The sequence below is a fragment of the Tetrao urogallus genome (genome assembly GCF_951394365.1).
Source record: "Tetrao urogallus genome assembly, chromosome: 14".
Lineage (NCBI taxonomy): Eukaryota > Metazoa > Chordata > Aves > Galliformes > Phasianidae > Tetrao > Tetrao urogallus.
In genome coordinates, this window is record NC_136827.1 from 1,942,265 (window position 1) to 1,960,133 (window position 17,869).

Here is a 17,869-nt window from a genome sequence, read left to right on the forward strand (position 1 = left end):
GACCTTCTACTGCTCCTCTACCCATGTGCCAACTGTGTACCACTGCCAAAGCCTCTCCCAGTGCCTGTGTCCCTGTTGTCTTGCCATTTTGAGTGCAAGTTCCCATGGTTAACAACACCTTTGTGTGCCTCTTCTTCTATTACTAGTATCTGTATCTCAGTTTTTCAACACATGCTATTCAAAGCAGTCTTAAGAGCTCACATACGCATGAAACAAAATGAAAACCTACAGTATGGGTGAAGTCTGTGACTGAATATTTCAAAGCTGTTTTCACGCTTCCCTTTTCCCTGGTTACCTTTGACAGACTCCAGCCATCTGTTGTCTGCTTCGGGGCAAGGACTAGGCTCCAAAATCCAGTGGCCCTCAAAAAAGAGCGCAGAGAAAGGAATTGTGAGCACCTAGTGTAACCACAGGAGAGATGCCAGAGTAGAAGGGGGTGATTTGGGGCATTTTACAAAATGCCAAGCTCCCAGTGTTAGAAAAAAGCTGAAAGCATCGGTGAAGAAACCCCTTTCTGAGTTGCCTTTTCAGGCTTTCTGCAAACACAGCATTGTCTCAGCTATGTTGGACCTTGTTGCAGAAATGTAACGTTAGGAAAAAAAAAAACCACAACAAATTGTTTTATTTAAATAAGAACTGAGATCACGGAGCCCAACTCTGCAGCGTGTTGCAAAGTCCGTGGCCATACTGGTTTATCCTCTGTGCTGCACAGCCTGTAGTCACATGAGTTTATCTGTGTCGTTCTCGGGTGTGATCTGACAAAGCCCCCTCACTCAATCTGCCTGCCCTGGGAGGAGAGGGCCCTCCTGCTGTTGTGTGAGTTGTGTGTGATCGTAAGGTGAAAGATGAGGGTGGAAGAAGAGGAGAGACAGGAACAGGCAGGGGGAAGGGAGCTAAACGCAGTGAAATCAGTCGTGGGGAAATTTGATGGCGTGAGGCAAAGGAAGATACATGCCTATCATGATCAGTCTAGACATGAATGATGCTCTGGACCTCTTCAAACACATGTGCACCCAAATAGAGAAAGCTTTGTTTGACTCTCGTCTCCTTGCCACAGCTGCCAAGCTGCCTACAGAACAGGAGCACTGTCATCCAGTCCAAGGCTCTTCCCACGTGCTGACAGCTGCCGCAGAAGCCCCGAGCCTGTTTCGTTGTGCGCTTGGACCTTCTGGGACAGAATCATTTCGAAGAGGGTGCTCATTTCTGAGAGGAAGGTGCTGGCCAGTCTTGTCCCAGCAGCGTTCGAGTCAGACCCATTGCCTTTCCCAAAGGTCTCAAAGGTCCGTGGTTTTTCCCGCCCCACAGCTTCCTCATCCTGCGGTGAGTGCAGGGAGCCAGGGGTGAAGACGTTGTCCTTGTAATTGCCAGTGGGTGGCAGGGAGAGCCGTGCCACCCATGCTGGATCAGCCGTCAGCCTCTTGAGGGCCAGCTCTGGAGGGAGCGAAAGCAAGAACTGGTGGTGAGACGTGAGGTGGAGGAGACCAAAGGAGAAAAGAGGAGAAATGAGGAGACTTCCTGAAATGGAATCTTGGAAGACTGATTGTAAGCAAATCTACAGTTAAGCTACCAGCAGCATAATTCAAACGGACAGCTTAAAAAAACAAACTAAACTTGGTTGAAAACTCCTTTGTTTTGTTTTGTTTTGAATAACCATTAGGATTTCTCTGCATTCCCATTTGTTGTGGTTTCTAGTGCTCATCACTAAACGATAAGCAAAGCCAAAGAAAGTGAAGGCTTAGGACTACAGGGGATACAACAACAGAAAGGGGAAATGTCGAACAGAAAAAGGTCAGCGTTGCACTTCCCTTCCAGGTTACTCTGGAGTAGGGATTGGCTGCTGAGTAGTCAGGTTGAGACCGAAAAGAAGTGGGTTATTGCAAAAACACTAATAATAGAAGTGGAATGAAATTCTGGATTATGAAATGCACAGCTGGGTGGTTGAGAGCTGGTAACAAAATATTGAGCTATAAAGTAGTTGTTCATCAATTGGAAACAGATGAGCAGCAGTGGGAGCCCAGTGTGGGCGTTGGCTGCGGGCTCATTAATGTACCAGTAATGTGATTCTGCCCTGAAATGGGCAAATGAAATCATACAGTGTGTTGGTCAAGGTATTCCCTGTTGGCATGAAGACACATCCGTGGCATTGTTATTAGGTCTGGCAAAACCTGATTAGAGGTATTACATACAAATCTGATTATCCATCCCTAAGAAAGAGGATCTAAAATGACAGAAGTGCAGAGAAATATGTTGAGATGAAACAGGAGCGAGCCGAGCTTACAAGATGGAGACCCCAGAGGTAGGGTTGCTTAGCCTGCTGAAGCAAATGCTCACTGGGGATCTGACTGCAACCTGCCATTATTTTGATGAGTTAAGCACCGACAAAGGAAATCTCTATGCTTAAAATAGTGTTGGCAACAGAAGAAATGATTAAAAGTGTCCGTGAATAAACATATACTGGAATTTAAAGGAAGGACCTCATAGCAGAGTGAGCTTGGAATATCTTCCTCACCAGGCAGCAGGGAAGGAAATGGATTCTTATTTTAAAGTAGAGTTTTGCAGTTGATAAACAGACTGATGTACACAGAAGCTGCTCTCCAGCCCTGCTCTGATCCATATCCTAAGCAGAGCCTAGGACTGCTGGAAGGTGTGAAGGGACAGGCAGGTCTGTGAAACAAGATCTTCAGTAAGGGAGCAGCAAAACAACTGGTGTCTCCTAACAAAAACGTGAAACACCACAACAGCCTCAATCAGAGGGCAAGAGTGGGTGTCATTATAAGAAGTATGCCTCTCTCACTGACTTAGGTGAGCTCAGAAGGGGGAATGTCCTCATTCTCACGCACTTGTGCTGTTTCTAGAAGATAACGACCTGCTGGAACCTGAGACAGCCTCAAAGACAAGTCTCCTTCCTCAGCCAGCTAAGTAGTTACCTTTTTGCTCTGAGACAGAACTGTGCCTCGGTATGCATGGGGTGAGGGGGAGCTGGGATTCAAAACTACGGAAGGAGAGGAAGGCAGACGCATTACTTACATTTTGTTTCAGTGAAAACCTCACAGTTCTGTCATGTTTGAAGCTTTCCTTCTGCAGCCTCGGCATTTTCTTTTCATCACAGTGACTGTTCCTTAAGAGCTCTCCCAAGTATGCTGAAGCCCCATGCGTTTGCTTTAAAACAGCCACAGCTCTGTTCTCCTCAGTCTGTGTGCAACCACTGTGCTCACTGAGTACTGTGATGCTTCAGCTCTGGAGCAGAGCAGCCTGCTTGCTGCAGGGAGAGCTGAGACTCAGTGGGCTGATTGTTCTGGTCCCTGTGACCGTGAACTCCTTCAATTAGGTATGTTGAATTTGTCTGATAACCTTACTGCCTTATTTTAACAGTGTTTTGTTTTATTATCAATAAAGATGTATCTTGCCAGCCACCGAGTGCTCTGTTTTGCTGGTAGGGGATAGGTGCTGCTATGCTGTTCTGCATGTGAATAGCTCAGGTGGGGGCTAGCTGCTTTACAGTGTAAACAACCCAATAGCCGACTGGGCCAGATCACTCCTGCAGTTTTTCCCCCACTGTGAATAACACAAAGGCCCAGCCAGCCCCAGCCAGCTGTTAGGATACTTCTGAGCACAAGCAATGCTTCCTTCCTCCCTCTTTCAGGATGCAGGTCCACTTCTGTTTGTGTGTGGGAGAGAAGGAAGGAGTCCAGCAGCTCTGTTGTCTGCTCTCTGTTGCCTTTTTGGGAAGGTCTGGGCTCACAGTTGGGACTATTCTTTGCCACAGCCTCTTTTGTCACGTCCAGCACTACAACGTGAGCAGGAAGGCACCAGCACAGACTCAGCATGCACCACTGGTATTTACGGTGAAATTCAAGTGATTTGGTAAAAGGCTTCTTTCCTACCAACTGCAAGAAGTACGGGAGGCGTGCCTTTTTGGGTATGCCTGGCCATAGCGCAGATTGCTGAAGTTACCACAATTTGCTGCAGTCATCCCTCCAGCTTAAATCATCTGCTTGCAAGTGGCATGGAGAATATATAAATCAGTGCTATAAGCCAAGCAAAAAAAACCAACCAAACAAACAAAAAAAAACCACAGCAGGTCATAAGCATTCCTGAGGAACACTGAATAACCTTGTTCTGATCGGTGGGCATGGAGAGCCCTTACAGCCCAAGGTCTTACTGCGGTGTGAAAGGAGAAGGTGAAGCTGTAGCAGCAAAATTCAATGAATTCTTCATCACTGCGCTTGCTGTGGAGGAGCACAGAGGCTCCACAAAGCAATTTCTGCTGCAGGACGTGAGTCAGACTAACTCTTTCAAATGGAAATGCCAGTAGAAGAGATTTGGAACAAATCAATAAAAGGAACATGTAGAAAATGTCAGGCCCAGATGGTATCCACCCCAGAGTGCTGGAGGAACTCAGATATGAAATTGCTCAGTTTATTAGCTGTTGTTCGTTAACTACTTCTTCAAATAAATACAGTATCAGAGGAGCAGAAGGTAGAAATGATGACATGAGCTTTTAAACTCATAAAGGTGAATCTGGTCTGGGCAGATTCATAGGAATCATTATATAGAGCTAATAGCTGAATACCTGTTACACAGACAGGAACTGACACGGCATTTGCAAGACTGTGCAATCTCCAAATGTGTCTGTGAAGAAGGTAGATGATGAGTCCTGGCTGATGGAAGACACCTGAGTTTGCAGAGGACCTGAGCTGAACCACAATTAACAGCCAGGTTGTGTTAGGAACTAAGGAATGTTAAAAGCTAGGAAGAAAGGGAAGGAGTAAATCTTCCCCAGAGTCATTAGAGGAGTCTCAGCAGTCTGAGACCTGCACTGTTCTCCATAGGGGTAAGCGATGCAGAGCAGTGGCTGTGTTTGCACTGATTCCACTAAAACACCCAGAGAGGTACAAACAAGAGTTGCTGAAGGACCTAAATCCCAGTGATGTGAGCAAAAAATGGCTGGTGGGTTTCTCTGTCTCTGGATAACCAGCATGGGAACCCACACATCGTGTTGGTTACTCCTACCTGGAGGGATCTGGGGCCAACGTGTTCAATGACAGCTCAATGTGCAGCCTGGGCAGCAAAGGGATGAGGAACAACCAAAAACTCCTTATACCTCCAAGGCAGATGAATCCCAAACACTGCACACAATTCTGGTCAGCACATCTCAACAAATACATTAAAAAGCTGATAAGAATGTAGAAGACAATAACCAGGATGTAACAGGGGACAAGAGTGAACCTTTTGAGCCTGGTAGGAAGGAGGGACCTGGTGGGGCTCAGGGGCTCTAGAAGATCACAAGGAGCAGAGCTCTTAACTTTTCTTACTCTGCATGGACCAGAGGCCATAAAACAGAGGTCTCAGACCAACATGGTAAGCAGAGTTTTTGATTAGCATGCTGTTAAGCTGGACTTCACTCCTACACTACAGCAGAGGCCAACCTCACAAATCAGAGCAGATGGATCTATGGAGGAGAAAAGTCTGCCAAGGGCAGTCAGACGCATGGACAAATCCAGCATGAAGCTTAGCAAGTCTCTTTGGTGTCAAATGCACCAACAGCACGGAGTGCATCAGCACTCTATGATGAGCTGTCCCCTGCCTTAGAATCAGAGAATCATTAAGGTTGGGAAGACCAACAACCAACCCATCGCCACCATACCACAAAACCACCCCCCTCACTGCCACATTTACCCTTTCCTTTTAAACCTCCATGGACAGTGACTCCACCACCTCCGTGAGAACACATCCCTCAGCCCAGCCAGTATTAACTTCCCACTGGGGTTAGCAAGTTGTGTGGGGACATCCCACTGCTGTAGCCCAGTCCCAGTGCATGCACCAAGGCAGCCTCACCAGCCTGTGGCTCCAGCAGGGTCTCCAGCTCCTCTCCCACCAGCTGCTGCACCGACAGCTCAAAGCCACTCTCCGAGTCGCGGTCCTCAGCCTCGCTCTCGCCGTGCCCGCTGTCCTTCGTGCTCAGGCAGTCAGCATCCAGCCCCGCTGCCCTGCGAGGGTCCAAATACCCAAATCACACATCAGCCCCTGCCTTGCTTATTTTAAAGATGGTTGTCCTAATCCCCCATAAAATGACCAAGAAATGTGTTTGTGAGCATCCAGCTGCCCTTCACCCCACAGCTCCACGCGCCCCGTTCATCTGCGAATGGCCCTTCAGATGGGCCTGTGTGTGTCTTCAGAAATGCCACATGTTAGTCTGTTGTGCTTGAAAATGTGAGCAAAAGCATGGGGATCGGGGTGGTCACAGACTCTTTGAAAACTGGAGTCCAGCTGGGTGCTGGGCAACCTGAGTTTGGAGAAACTGCCTGTGTGCAGGACCAGGTGAGGAGCACACAAGCCCAGTCCTGCCCCAAAGCAGGTCTTCATCGTTCACCAAGCACAGCAGAGGGAGCTGTGATGGAAAAGGTGGAGAAAGCTGTGTCTGGCCATGGCATGGAAAATGGGGACAGGGGGGACACAGGGAAGTGGAGATGAAGACCTGGCATACTCAGGAGCTTCCATCTAGAGCTGTCAACAACATAATTTAATGGGAACAGCATAAAGTGTGCCTCTGGGAAAGTCTCCAGCACACAGCTGGGGTATCTCAGACTTTCCTATGTCTTCTGGCAGTGTCTTCTGACCTTGTGCAGGAAGAGATGCCCTGAACCAACATCAACATGCACCCAGAGCAGTGTGACATCTCATCCTTTCATCTGTGTGCTGCTCCCTCCGGAGCTGGGACCCTCTCTGCTCACCTTTCCATCACACTGATGTTTCCTCAGCAATGGTAGACAGTTCATGGCCATTGGGAACTCGGGTGAGTACAGAAGGAGCCGCAAAAGGTGCCCCAGGGAAGAGACAAAGAGCATTCCTAGGAGGGATCTGAGTCCATTGGTGTGGAGGTGAGAGCAGAGGAACATCTCCTGGGGAGGAGGACCTGCAGGGAGGTGTGAGCAGATCTTACCTGCTGCCATTCTTGGCCGTGTACTTGTTTCCCCTATGGTTTGTTTTGGGCTGGAACTGACCCTGGTGCAGCAGAGACAGCAGCTGGGAGATTTGCTGTAAGGCAGGAAAAGCACGTTGAGCCCTGCAAACACTGCACAAGCTGCTTCCTGCCCGGACGTCCCCTCTGAGCTGCGCCACCTTTTTATAGCGTTTCCTCCTCCTGCAGATGGCTCAGCATCCCCACGTTGGGCAAAACAAGGCCCCTCGCAGCCCACCTGGCCCCAGCACTTCCCCTGTGCCCTGGCACTATCCCTGCATGAAGCCCCCTCCATGGGAGATGGTTTGTCCTCCCCCACCATCACCCCAGCTCCCTGGGAACATACGCAGGCCCTTCCTTTGGTGGGGTGGCTCCCCACCGTTTCATTCCCTGGGCTGCACAGTCCCACCCCTATTCCCAGGCAAATATTGGGGTCTCCATGCCTGCCACAGGTCATGGGACATCACCTACCTGCACAGGGGCTGACTCCATGGCAAATTCCCCATTGGGACTCTGCTCCGCCAGGGCCACCAGCGACAGCCGCACCAGGCTGCGCAGGATGTGCTGGGGTGGCCGGGGCTGTGGGGCTGACAGCAGAGGCTCCTCGGGCGGTAGCTTCCCCACCACGTCCGTGGGGCTGCTTTTTGGCCTGTGGGACGGGCAGGGCTGGCGTTGCACTATGGGGAGGGTGAACATCCCCTGCTCCTCATCTGAGTCCCTGGAGACCCTCTGGTTCCTCAGGGTCCGGTAGAGAGTAGGGGTGAGAAGTGGGGGAGGCTGTGGGGAGTCCTCCACGCTGGGCTGTTGTGAGTCAGCCCCTCGGGGCCAGCCCCGTGGTGTGGGCACCAGGTGAATGTCAGCCTTCTGGATCTGCCGGGGTGGCTTCTTCAGCTGCTGCTGCCTATGAGCGTCCTCTGCCTCACGGCAGTTGTAAGCCATGCCGTCCTTCTTCTCCTTCTTGCGCAGGGACAGGGTGAGGGCCGAAAGGAGCAGGCAGCTGCCCAGGAGTGCAGCCAGGCAAATGGCAGCCACCACGGGTGGGCTTAGCCAGCCTGGCCCCCCAGCTGACATTTTGGAGAAGGCTCCATGGCGTCGGAAGAGCAAACGCACGCAGGCCTGGGCGTGCAGGGGTTCATCCCCGCCATCACTGATGCGGACGGCCAGGTCTCGCTGGGTGCCAGCCAGCCCACTGGCATTGCTGGCGTTGAGGAAGGCCTGTCCTGAGAACGGGTCCAGCACCACGAGCCCTGCACCATCCCCACCCACTATGTCATACCTCAGAGCCCCATTGCGGCCGGAGTCTCCATCCCTGGCCACTATGGTGAAGAGCAGAGGAGTGTCGGAGCATGACACGTTGGCCAACACTGTCCCCATGGCACTCCCATTGCCAGAGGTCACCCAGACACAGCCCGTCTCTGTACCCACCAGCACGGACAGCGTGGCCATGCCCCCCACCAGCGGCGGCTCAGTGACCACGGGCGCATTGTCATTACGGTCGAGTACCTCCAGCCGAACAGTCACATTGGAGGCCAGCTCGGGGTGGCCACCATCCTCTGCAGTCACCAGGAATTCCAGGCTGCTCATCTGCTCATGATCAAAAGCTCGGAGGGCAGTGATGTCCCCACTGGTGGGATCGATGGAGACCAGGCCTGACACTGCGGAGTCCCGGATGCTGTAGGTGACCTTCCCATTGAAGCCCAGGTCAGGATCGGTGGCGTGGACAGTGAGCAGGAAGGCTGGCACATCGCCATTCTCCTCCACGACACACTCATAGGAGGTCCTCTCAAAGGAGGGAGCGTTGTCATTGACATCACTGATGCAGATGGTGAGGTGCTTCCACACTGCCAGGGAGTGCTCGCCCCGGTCCCGTGCCACCAGCGTCAGGTTGTACTCAGCACGCAGCTCCCGGTCCAGCACGGCATTGGTCATCAGCAGGTAGCTGTGGCTGTTGGTCTGCTTCAGCCTGAAGTGCTCATCCCCTGGGCTCAGGGAGCAGTGCACACGCCCGTTGTTCCCTGAGTCAGGGTCACTGGCTGTCACCAGAGCCACAAAGCTGTCTTTGGGGACAGCCTCGGACAGCACGGGTTCCCATGCCGCCCAGGTGACACGGACATCAGGAGCATTGTCATTGACATCCAGCACCCGGACCACCACCTTGCAGTGTGCTGGGATGGGGTTGGCGCCCAGGTCCCTGGCCTGCACATCCAGTTCATAGGCATGGGTCTCCTCGTAGTCCAGTGGGCGTCTCAGGACCAAGCTGCCCATGCGGGCATCAATGCCAAAGGTGCTCAGCACCTCTGGAGGTGCATGCTTACTGAGGCTGTACTCAATCTCCCCATTGGGCCCCTGGTCGGGATCGGTGGCCGTGACCGTCAGCAGCAGCGTCCCAGGCAGAGCATCCTCCCGAACCTCAACTACTAGGGAGCTCTCTGCAAAAACGGGGCTGTTGTCATTAGAATCAAGGACAATTACTTTGATTAAAGCAGTACCTGACCGAGGAGGCTCCCCGTGGTCGGCAGCTGTCAGCACCAGGTCGAAGGAGGAGTGCAGCTCCCGGTCTACTTCTTTAATCACGACGAGCTCGGCGTGCTTCGTGCCGTCAGAGCCGGAGACAACTTCCAGTGCAAAGTGCTCGCTGGGGGACAGCGCGTAGGAGCAGCGCGCGTTAGGGCCAGTGTCGGCATCCAGCGCTCTGTCCAGCGGGATGTGCATCTGCGGCGACGCACTCTCGGATATCTCCAGCTCCAGCTCAGGCATGGGGAAGCGGGGCGCGTGGTCATTGATGTCCAGAACTTGGACTTCCACGTGGATCAGAGCCATCTGCTCAGCTGCCAGCACGTCGAAGGACACCCAGCATGGATCGCTGTGCCGGCACAGCTGCTCCCTGTCCACGCGCCCGGCCGTGCTCAGCTCGCCATCCCCGCTCCCCACGCGCAGAGGAAACATCCAAGGGCTCTGCAGCAGACGAAAGTTTTCCCCCATTTCACCGCTTTCACCGTGCTCAAAATGCTCAGCCAATGTCCCTATCACGGTGCCCTCCGGCACCTCCTCAAACAGGCGGTACTGCACCGTGATGGTGGCCACCTCCTGTGCATCAGCGGAGAGGAAGAAGAGCCACCAGAGGGCCCGGAGCTGTAGGGCCAAGTGACCCAGCAGCAGCAGCCCGCCGAGGATGCCCATTGCCCAGCTGTGGGCTGTGGCTGTGGGCTCAGCTGCCTGCCTCTGCATCCTGCACAGACCTCAGGCTGAACACCAAGGCACCGTGTCTTCACTTGTTGCCCATTGCCACTCACCAGTTGGGAAGGAGAAGAAAGAGCGAGGGGTTCTGGAGGCTGTCCCCTGCCTTGCCATCGCCCCAGGATGGGAGGCCGAGCATCCTGGGCTGGAGCATCCCAACAAGGAGCGGTGGGGTCGGCCGCCACTGCAGCCAGGAGTGGTGTCCGGCGGTGGGAGGTGGATCGGCTGAGCTTCCTATGGAAACTCCACCTACAGGAAAAGGGAGGCCCGGCTCGGCACAATGCCGGCGGGGTGGGGGCTCATGGATCAGCAGGCTGTGGGGTCTATGAGGTACAGAAGTTCTCATCTCCAGCCTGCGGGGACTGTCATTGCGCTCACCTGCAAAATGCATTTGATAGAGATGGTGCTGGTCCTGGATCCAACAGCAAACCTACACACATTCTCGTCATCCCTAATTGGGATCCTGCTCTTTGCCTGTGGAGGAATACATGCTTGGGGAAGTTCTCTGCAAAGCCCAGAGCTGACAATGGGCATCTGTTCCTGCATCACCTGAGGAGCTCCTTCCCCACACTGTTGTCTTTCTGACTTGCTCTCATTTGTTCTGATTTGTCCAAATCCAGCTGTAACCCTCACTCCTCTGCTTTTTTCTGTTGATTTTGAGGGCGATGTGTCCACATCTTTCACCACATGACTTTTGAGTGAATCAGTGTTTGATCTTCCCCTGTGCACTCCAGGAAGACTTTTGGCAATGCATGAAACTCACTGCAGTGTACAGACTGGTGCAGTTCAGCCATGGCACCGGGACTCATGATGCTGGGCTCAACCTCGTATCCAGATGACCTTGGCCGAGTCATTTCCCTTCTTTGTGCAGTGGCTTCCTCTATGGCCAAGGGAGGCAAAGTCACAGACTGTCGGCAGAGATGCTCTCAGGATGCCCGCGGTGGGAGGAGAGGATGTTCCACAGCCCCGGGTGGCTTTGGGTGGTGGGGAGGGATAGAGCTGCTTCCTGCTGGGGTCAGCATGGCCTCAGGAGCTGCTGTGTGTTGTGGTGTGGCAAGCAAAGTGACGCAAACAAGTGCAGAGAAGGTGAGTGGGTGATGAGCTGGGATGTGCCAGGAGCACCGCCAGTAATATAAGATTCAGTGCTCAAAATGAATGAGGTCCCCTCCCGCTCTTGCTTCCTGTTCACTCACAGGCAGGCTTCCAGCTTGCAGGTGCTCCAGGACCTTCGCAGCCAACTTGCAGCTCCAGACTTCCCCTGGGAGGCTGCAACTCACACCCTCCACAGACAGCTCAGGATAAGCACCTGCTCTGCTCATCTGTTGCATTGATCTTCAGCCACCCACGATGCTGCTCATGCCTGAAGGGGATGCAGAAGGCATTCACTGGTGTGAGAGCCTGGCTGCTTGAAGCTCCACCACGGGGACACCCCACCAGCCCAGAGCTGCACATCACCAGGCAGACCCAGCCTGGACACACTGGATCAATCTCTGCTGAGGCTTTCCAATTTCATGTGTTATTTGGGGCTGAAATCTCCCAGCAGCTCCACAGAGAGCTCAAAAGATGGATTTTCCCCAGGACTGAGCTGTAGGCAGCTTTGGTCAGGTTTAGATACAGGCAGCAGGAGGGTCCTCACTGCTCCGGTGCAGTGGAAGGGGAGTGTGTCACACCAGAGAGCATTGCTCTCATGATTACCATAAGGAGGAAAATGTGAAAGGAAAAGAATTGTTTCAAGTCTATGAAAATTAACATCAGAAGTGAAGAGTTCAAAAGTAACATCAGTGAGAGGAGTGGAGAACGGACATGCATGAAGAGGTCCCCAGATCTGTCCTCACTGAGATGATCAAAGCCTCATCCCACATCCGTGAGGGAATGCAGGAGCTGTTTGTTCCCCTCCCTACTCCACAGAGGGATGCAGTGCCAGAGGCCCAGAGGGATGAGCCTTAGGAGGGGTTGCAGGCACTCAGTCCCATGCTGGGTGCTGCCCAGGCGGGCGACTGTGGGTGGAGATGGGGTGAGCGAAGGGTGGCTGCTCCCCACCAGCCAGCTCCATCACATCACCAATCATGATTTGGGGCTTCACTGTCCCTGTTTCCATCCCTTTGGAAGGGATGCCTGTAGCTGAATGCCTCAAGCTGGAAGGGACCCACAAGGATCAGAGTCCAACCCCTGGCTTCACACACCAGCACCCAACCCAAACCCTACAGCTGAGAGCGCTGTGCCAGCCCCACATGAGTTCCCCTGCCCCAGAAGCAGGGGCCACCCCCCCTCCCCATAACCTCCTTTCAGGCTGCTGGGCTGGTCGGGGACCTGAGCACAGAGCAAACAGAGGAGAGTGAGCCCCACGAAGCCGGTTTTGTTGGCTTGATTTGGACAGCTTGACACACCTGAGCAATGGCAATGAGTTTGGAAGAGGTGGGGTTTTCCAGCTCCTCCCGCACAAGTGATAGATGTGGGCCAAAGCACAAAGCCCTGAGTGGCTGCAGATTGATGAGCGTAGTAATAATTGCCCGTTTTATCTTTCTCCTTAATATGCACGTGTTTTTTAATCTCATCTTTGCAAACACGGCATCTCGGTGCCGAAGTTGTCCTTTAGGGGGAGCTGCAACCAAAGCTCCCGTTGTTCTCCGTTAAAGCATCTGTCAAAACCAACCCCAGCTTCGAGCCCGCAGAGCCAGGACATTGCGATGGCCCTGCGTGGGTGATCCCACTCCTCACATGGCATAAACCAGAAACGTTTTACAAAGCTCATCCGCTGGCTGCTCACCTGTGCTGCAGATGACCACTGCGACCACCACAACCTACAGGCATCACATAAAGAGCTGCCACTGGAAGGCTGCGAGCTCTTCAGGGCATGTTAATTTCAGATGTGTTGAGTTACAAACAACTCTGTGCTGCCATTCTTTGGATCTGTGCTTGGACTAAACGATTCTTTCCAACCCTAATGATTCTGTGATTCTGGAGAAGGGACTCTCAGAGGGTTCCAGCCCAAACAGCACACCTTATCTGCATAGGGGAGCTGGAAACACTGTCACCTCTGGGAAACAATCAGAAGAAAATTGGAAGAGAAAACAAACAACAAAAATATAAATTACATTTATTATGAACACCAGCATTTTCCAACAAGTCCAACCACTACTTTGCTTTAAAGTAAAACAAGCTGGAAACATGTGAGCTGAAGGGAGCCAGAGCATCAGCAGGGTCAGAAACATCCAGCACCTGAAGGAATGGGAAGAAGCCCCAGTTTGTTGTCCCATCCCCATCACTGCACACATTGCACTGCAGGCAGCTGTCGGGGCAGCTGGGACCGCACCGGGGCCAGCCAGCAGGAGGATGGCATTCAGCTCTGCAGCAGGGGGAAGCGGGCCGTGGCACGGAGCAAAAATGGGACAGGTGGCTTTTCTGTGCCACGCAAACAAAATAACGAGGACACTGTATGTGAAAACATCCCTAATCCATAAAGCAATTCCAAATGATGCAACTTCCAGCTTGTGCCAAGGGGCCGAGCATTCACTCGTCACTCCCCAGATGGAGAGAAGACTGAGGCAGCTCTCCTGGGTGCTCCCAGGCAGCGTGGGTGAAAGCAGGGCAAGAAAAACCAGAAGGGATGCTGATGCCGTCCCACGCAGGCTGACCCACTCCCAGCTCTGGCTCAGGGCAATCAGACACCAATGTCATCGCCTGGCCGGCACCACGCACTGCCTGGTGATAGCGGCCTGGATGTCAGGGCTGACGATGGGTCACTGCAGCGACACAGCTTCCTAGTGAGGCCATCTGGAGCCAGATACAACCCCAGTGTGCAGGAACCAGCTAGTCTTGGGCTGAGCCAACAGCGCAGTCACTGTTTTTCCCTTGGGTCCTGCCCAAACCTTGTTACAGATACGTGACCTCGATGACGTTGGGTTCGATGCTCCCACAGGGCAGGTGGTGCTTGCAGGAGCACTGGCAGCTCAGGTTGCCACCCGGCTCCCACTGCCCAGGCTGAGTGGGCTTCTTCTGGGAGCCCAGCTTCCTCCAGTCCATGAGGTGCACCCCGTCGTCCAGGTCCTGCGGCATGGGCTCATGGTAAAGGGTGATCTGGATGGTGCGGAGCTGCGGGCCGTAGTGCACCACGACAATGATGAAGATGGCCAGGAGGACAAAGATGACGACGATGGCTGAGATGACGGGCAGGGCATCAGACTTCTTTGTCATGCTCCTGACCACGGTGATGGGAGTGAAGGCAGCTGCATCCTGGGGCTCAGGGTGCCTCAGCGGGCTGCCGGGTGCTGAGGCGTTCATGGCTGAGCAAGGTGACCTGGGACAGAGGGTGGAAAGTGTTACTGTCAGACAGGGGCTGTCTGGTGTCCTCATCTCCTGCCCTTGGCTCCGTAGCTCCTGCCTGTAGCTTCACATGCAGCTCCCCAGGCATGGAATCTTGGAAGAAGGCACTGGATGCCTTTTGTTTCGGAGTGCAGGGAAAAGATTCAGCCTGAGATAAGGAGTCTGGGCATCGAGCAAGCCCCATGGAGTAACATGCAACTCCAGCCTGGATATGGTCAGGATAAGTGCTCATCCCAACCACGTGTCCTGCAGAAAGGCAGCAGCCTGTCACACAGCCCTGCACAGTGAGCAGTGGCACCCAGGAGCTTTAACCAGACCAAACATGAGCAAAACCTTCACTTGGCTGCCCAGTGTGACCAGGCGAGTGCTTTTTGCTGGCAGAAACCTGGCCCCAGTGGAACAGGGCTGTCCCTGGGTGTTCCCCCCCCCCCCCCCCCCCCCCCCCCCCCCCCCCCCAGGCTCACAGAACAGAGTAAATTTTGGTGCTGACATCTGCGTTGTAGGGGCGGTGACCATTCAGCCAGGTGGTCAGCAGAGAACAGTGGGAAGACACCGCCTTGCATCTCCTATCCCAGGCACCTTCAGTGGGGGTCTCCTCTCCCCACTGCCTCCGCTGATGGAGACTCCTAGAGGGGGAGACTCCACCGCTCCCTCTTCCCCCATCCCCAGAGCCAACACCAGACCAAACCCCGTGGGAGGCCCAACCCTACCAAAGTATTTGCGGGTCAGGCAGGGCAGAAAGCTGGCAGAGAGGAGCAGCGGGAGGGAAAGGGGAAAGCGAGGAGAGAAAGCCCGCCCCAGGGTACCTGGGCGTCCTGCTCCGGGGGAAGCATCACCTCCAGCGGGACAGGGCAGCAGAGCAGCTGCAGGAAGGTGCTGCGGGGCGGCCGGGCTCACCTCAAGCTGCCACGTCACGCCCGGGGCTCCCCGCGCAGGAGGAAGCGCCTGCTCATCCCACAGCGAGAGGTGCTGCCCTACCTAAGGCAGTGCCACATCAGCACGCCCGGCTGCCATGTGCGGGGACACCGCAGCACCCTCCGCCGGCCCCGCCGCGCTGCCGCCTGTCAGACAAGCGGCTTTTGTTCGGGGAGAGAGCACCTCCCGGCCCTCGGTGCGCACAGCCCCGGCTCTGCAACCGCAGGAAGCCCCCCTCCTTTCCCTGACTTGGACTGAAACGTTGTTGCGTTTAGAAATTAGCGTAAAAACCGCTTTTTGCGCGAGTTCTTTGCTCAATTCGGCAAAAGGTGTCTCCGCTACTCCCCGAGCTGCGAGGATCCTCGCCTTCAGATCAGGCAGCCCCGAGGCTGAGCGCTCCTGCAGCAGGACCGGTGCGGCGAGCAGAGCGCCGTGCGCCGCGGATGGATGGAGCGCACGCGGCCAGCTTCCCGTTCGCCTTAGGGCAGCCGAGGAGCCCTCGCTGCTGCGCACAAAAAGCTGCTGCTCGGTCATGAGCACTTCACAGCACAGCTGCTGCTAGCTGTAAACAGGGCGTGCAGAGATCTTAAGGTCCAGCACATCAGAAATACCACACACTGTCTGTGAGCACTCCTGGGATGCAGGGTCACAAACAGCTCTGCAGACCCAGGGCTGCTCAGGGCAATGCAGGGCCAAGGCAGTGCCTGCATGTCCCTCCCTTTGCACCGTGGCCGTGGGCACTGCCCGGCACCAATCACCTCCGTGCAGGTGGGTGCTGTTCCCAGGCTGGTCAGATCTCACACAGCAGTGACCTCAGCACATCACCACGCAGAAAAGATGGATCTTACAGAGCTTTGGCACTCAGCATCATGGTTTAGTGGCCATGGTGGAGGTGGGCTACCAATTGGATTTGGCATCCTGGAGGTCTTTTCCAGCTGTAATGAGTCTATGATTTGTTTTTGCAAAGCCCTTATGAAACACCTCCCAACACTCCCGTCCCAGAACAGAACTGTCCTACCTGCTCCTGTCTCTTAGCACACTGTCCTTGAATATTTGTGCTCCATCCCTCCTGTGCACTGCAGGGTGGGGGATGCCCCGTCCCCCACACAGCCCAGCAAGCTTCCAGTAGTGATCTGGCTGCACATCAGAGCTGCTGCTTCTGGGAATTTGCACTCATCTCAGGATTCAGTAAAACCTTAATCTACAGCGTAATCTCTGAGCATCACATCTGTGCAAGAGGAAAAAAAAAATAAGGGTTGTGGGGGGAGGCTGCTCACAGAGGTTTTGTAAAAGCAAAGCTTTGGGCCTGATGGCTTACTGGTGTGCGTTGAGCCCGTGTGGTTTGTGGGGTACCTGCACCCACCTCATGGCTGCAGAAAGCAGGGCCCTGTGAGCAGCACCGGGACCTCCCAGTGCCCTCTGTGCAGTGACCACACAGTGAAGGAGCAGCCCTGACACCCACAGCTGGGGCTCTGGAGCATTCCAGGGCTGCAGGAGGGGCTGGATGTGGCCCCTGGAGACAGGGAAGGGCTGTGACAATGGCCCAGGTCAGGAGGTGCAAATTTCCACTCCCGCAAACGCCTGTCCCCAGCGTCCAGCCTCTCCTGGGCTGCCAAAGGGACAGCCCCATTTTTCCTAAGTAGGGCATTTTGTACGGCAGCAAAAGGCTTTTCACCTTGACGGAGCATGGCCTTGCAAGGGTCCTAGGCTGGGAGAAGCAGCCCCTGCCAGCAGCCATCTGGGAATGGGATGGATTGCTGCCAGCCTGACCCATCAGCCCAGCTGGGACCCTCCTCCCATTAAGGAACCAGGTTAGGGGAGGCTGAAGCCTGCTTTGTGCTGTCCATGCTGCTGCTGCCCAAACAACCGCATCCCACAGCCAGCACGTCCCAGTGCCCAGCCCTGCTGGAGCTGCACAGGGAGGAACAGGACATGGGCACAGCACAAGGCAGCTCCAGCTGTGAGATTCTCTGCCCCACTCCAAATCTCTCTCAGGGATTCTAAGAAGTCCCCTCTCAGGTGGAGGGCAGGAGCAGCTCCCATAGCCCAGCACAACTCTAATGACTGACGAGGAGCAGAACCAGACCTGTGGCACCTGCGGTATGCCAAACACATCTCCAAAAAGCAGTACCATACAGAAGTTACCAAGGCCCAAATCCAGGCAGGGCCATTATGCCTCTGTTCTCCCCCTCTATGAGAACCAAATTCCCCAACAATCAATGGCGAGGTTTCCTTTGCCGTCGGTAAGCGATGTCTCATATCCTCTTTGACCATAATGGACTAAAAAACACAGTTCCCCTGTGGATTCAGCTCGTTTCCTTCTATTCTTTAACAGGAAGCTCTGCAAGAATCAGCCCAGGCAGGCAGACCTCTCCTCACCCTCTCACACTCGGGATGGACAGAACCTCCGCAGGGCTGCTCAGCTCCACGCCG

At 54.3% G+C, this 17,869-nt stretch overlaps 2 protein-coding genes across 2 annotated transcripts; both read right to left on the reverse strand.

Moving 5' to 3' along the window:
• Positions 1-1,069: 1,069 nt before the first annotated feature.
• PCDH12 (protocadherin 12) lies at positions 1,070-10,189 on the reverse strand (the record flags this gene model as incomplete). The annotated part of the gene is made up of 4 exons (XM_079542411.1): positions 1,070-1,431; positions 5,839-5,990; positions 6,944-7,038; positions 7,433-10,189. The coding sequence occupies 4 exons, from the start codon at positions 10,187-10,189 to the stop codon at positions 1,070-1,072; spliced, it is 3,366 nt and encodes a 1,121-aa protein (XP_079398537.1).
• Positions 10,190-14,071: 3,882 nt separating this feature from the next.
• Positions 14,072-14,479, reverse strand: SMIM33 (small integral membrane protein 33; the record flags this gene model as incomplete). Its single annotated transcript, XM_079542172.1, has 1 exon — positions 14,072-14,479. One exon carries the CDS (start codon positions 14,477-14,479, stop codon positions 14,072-14,074), a length of 408 nt encoding a protein of 135 aa, XP_079398298.1.
• Between the last annotated feature and the right edge of the window lie 3,390 nt (positions 14,480-17,869).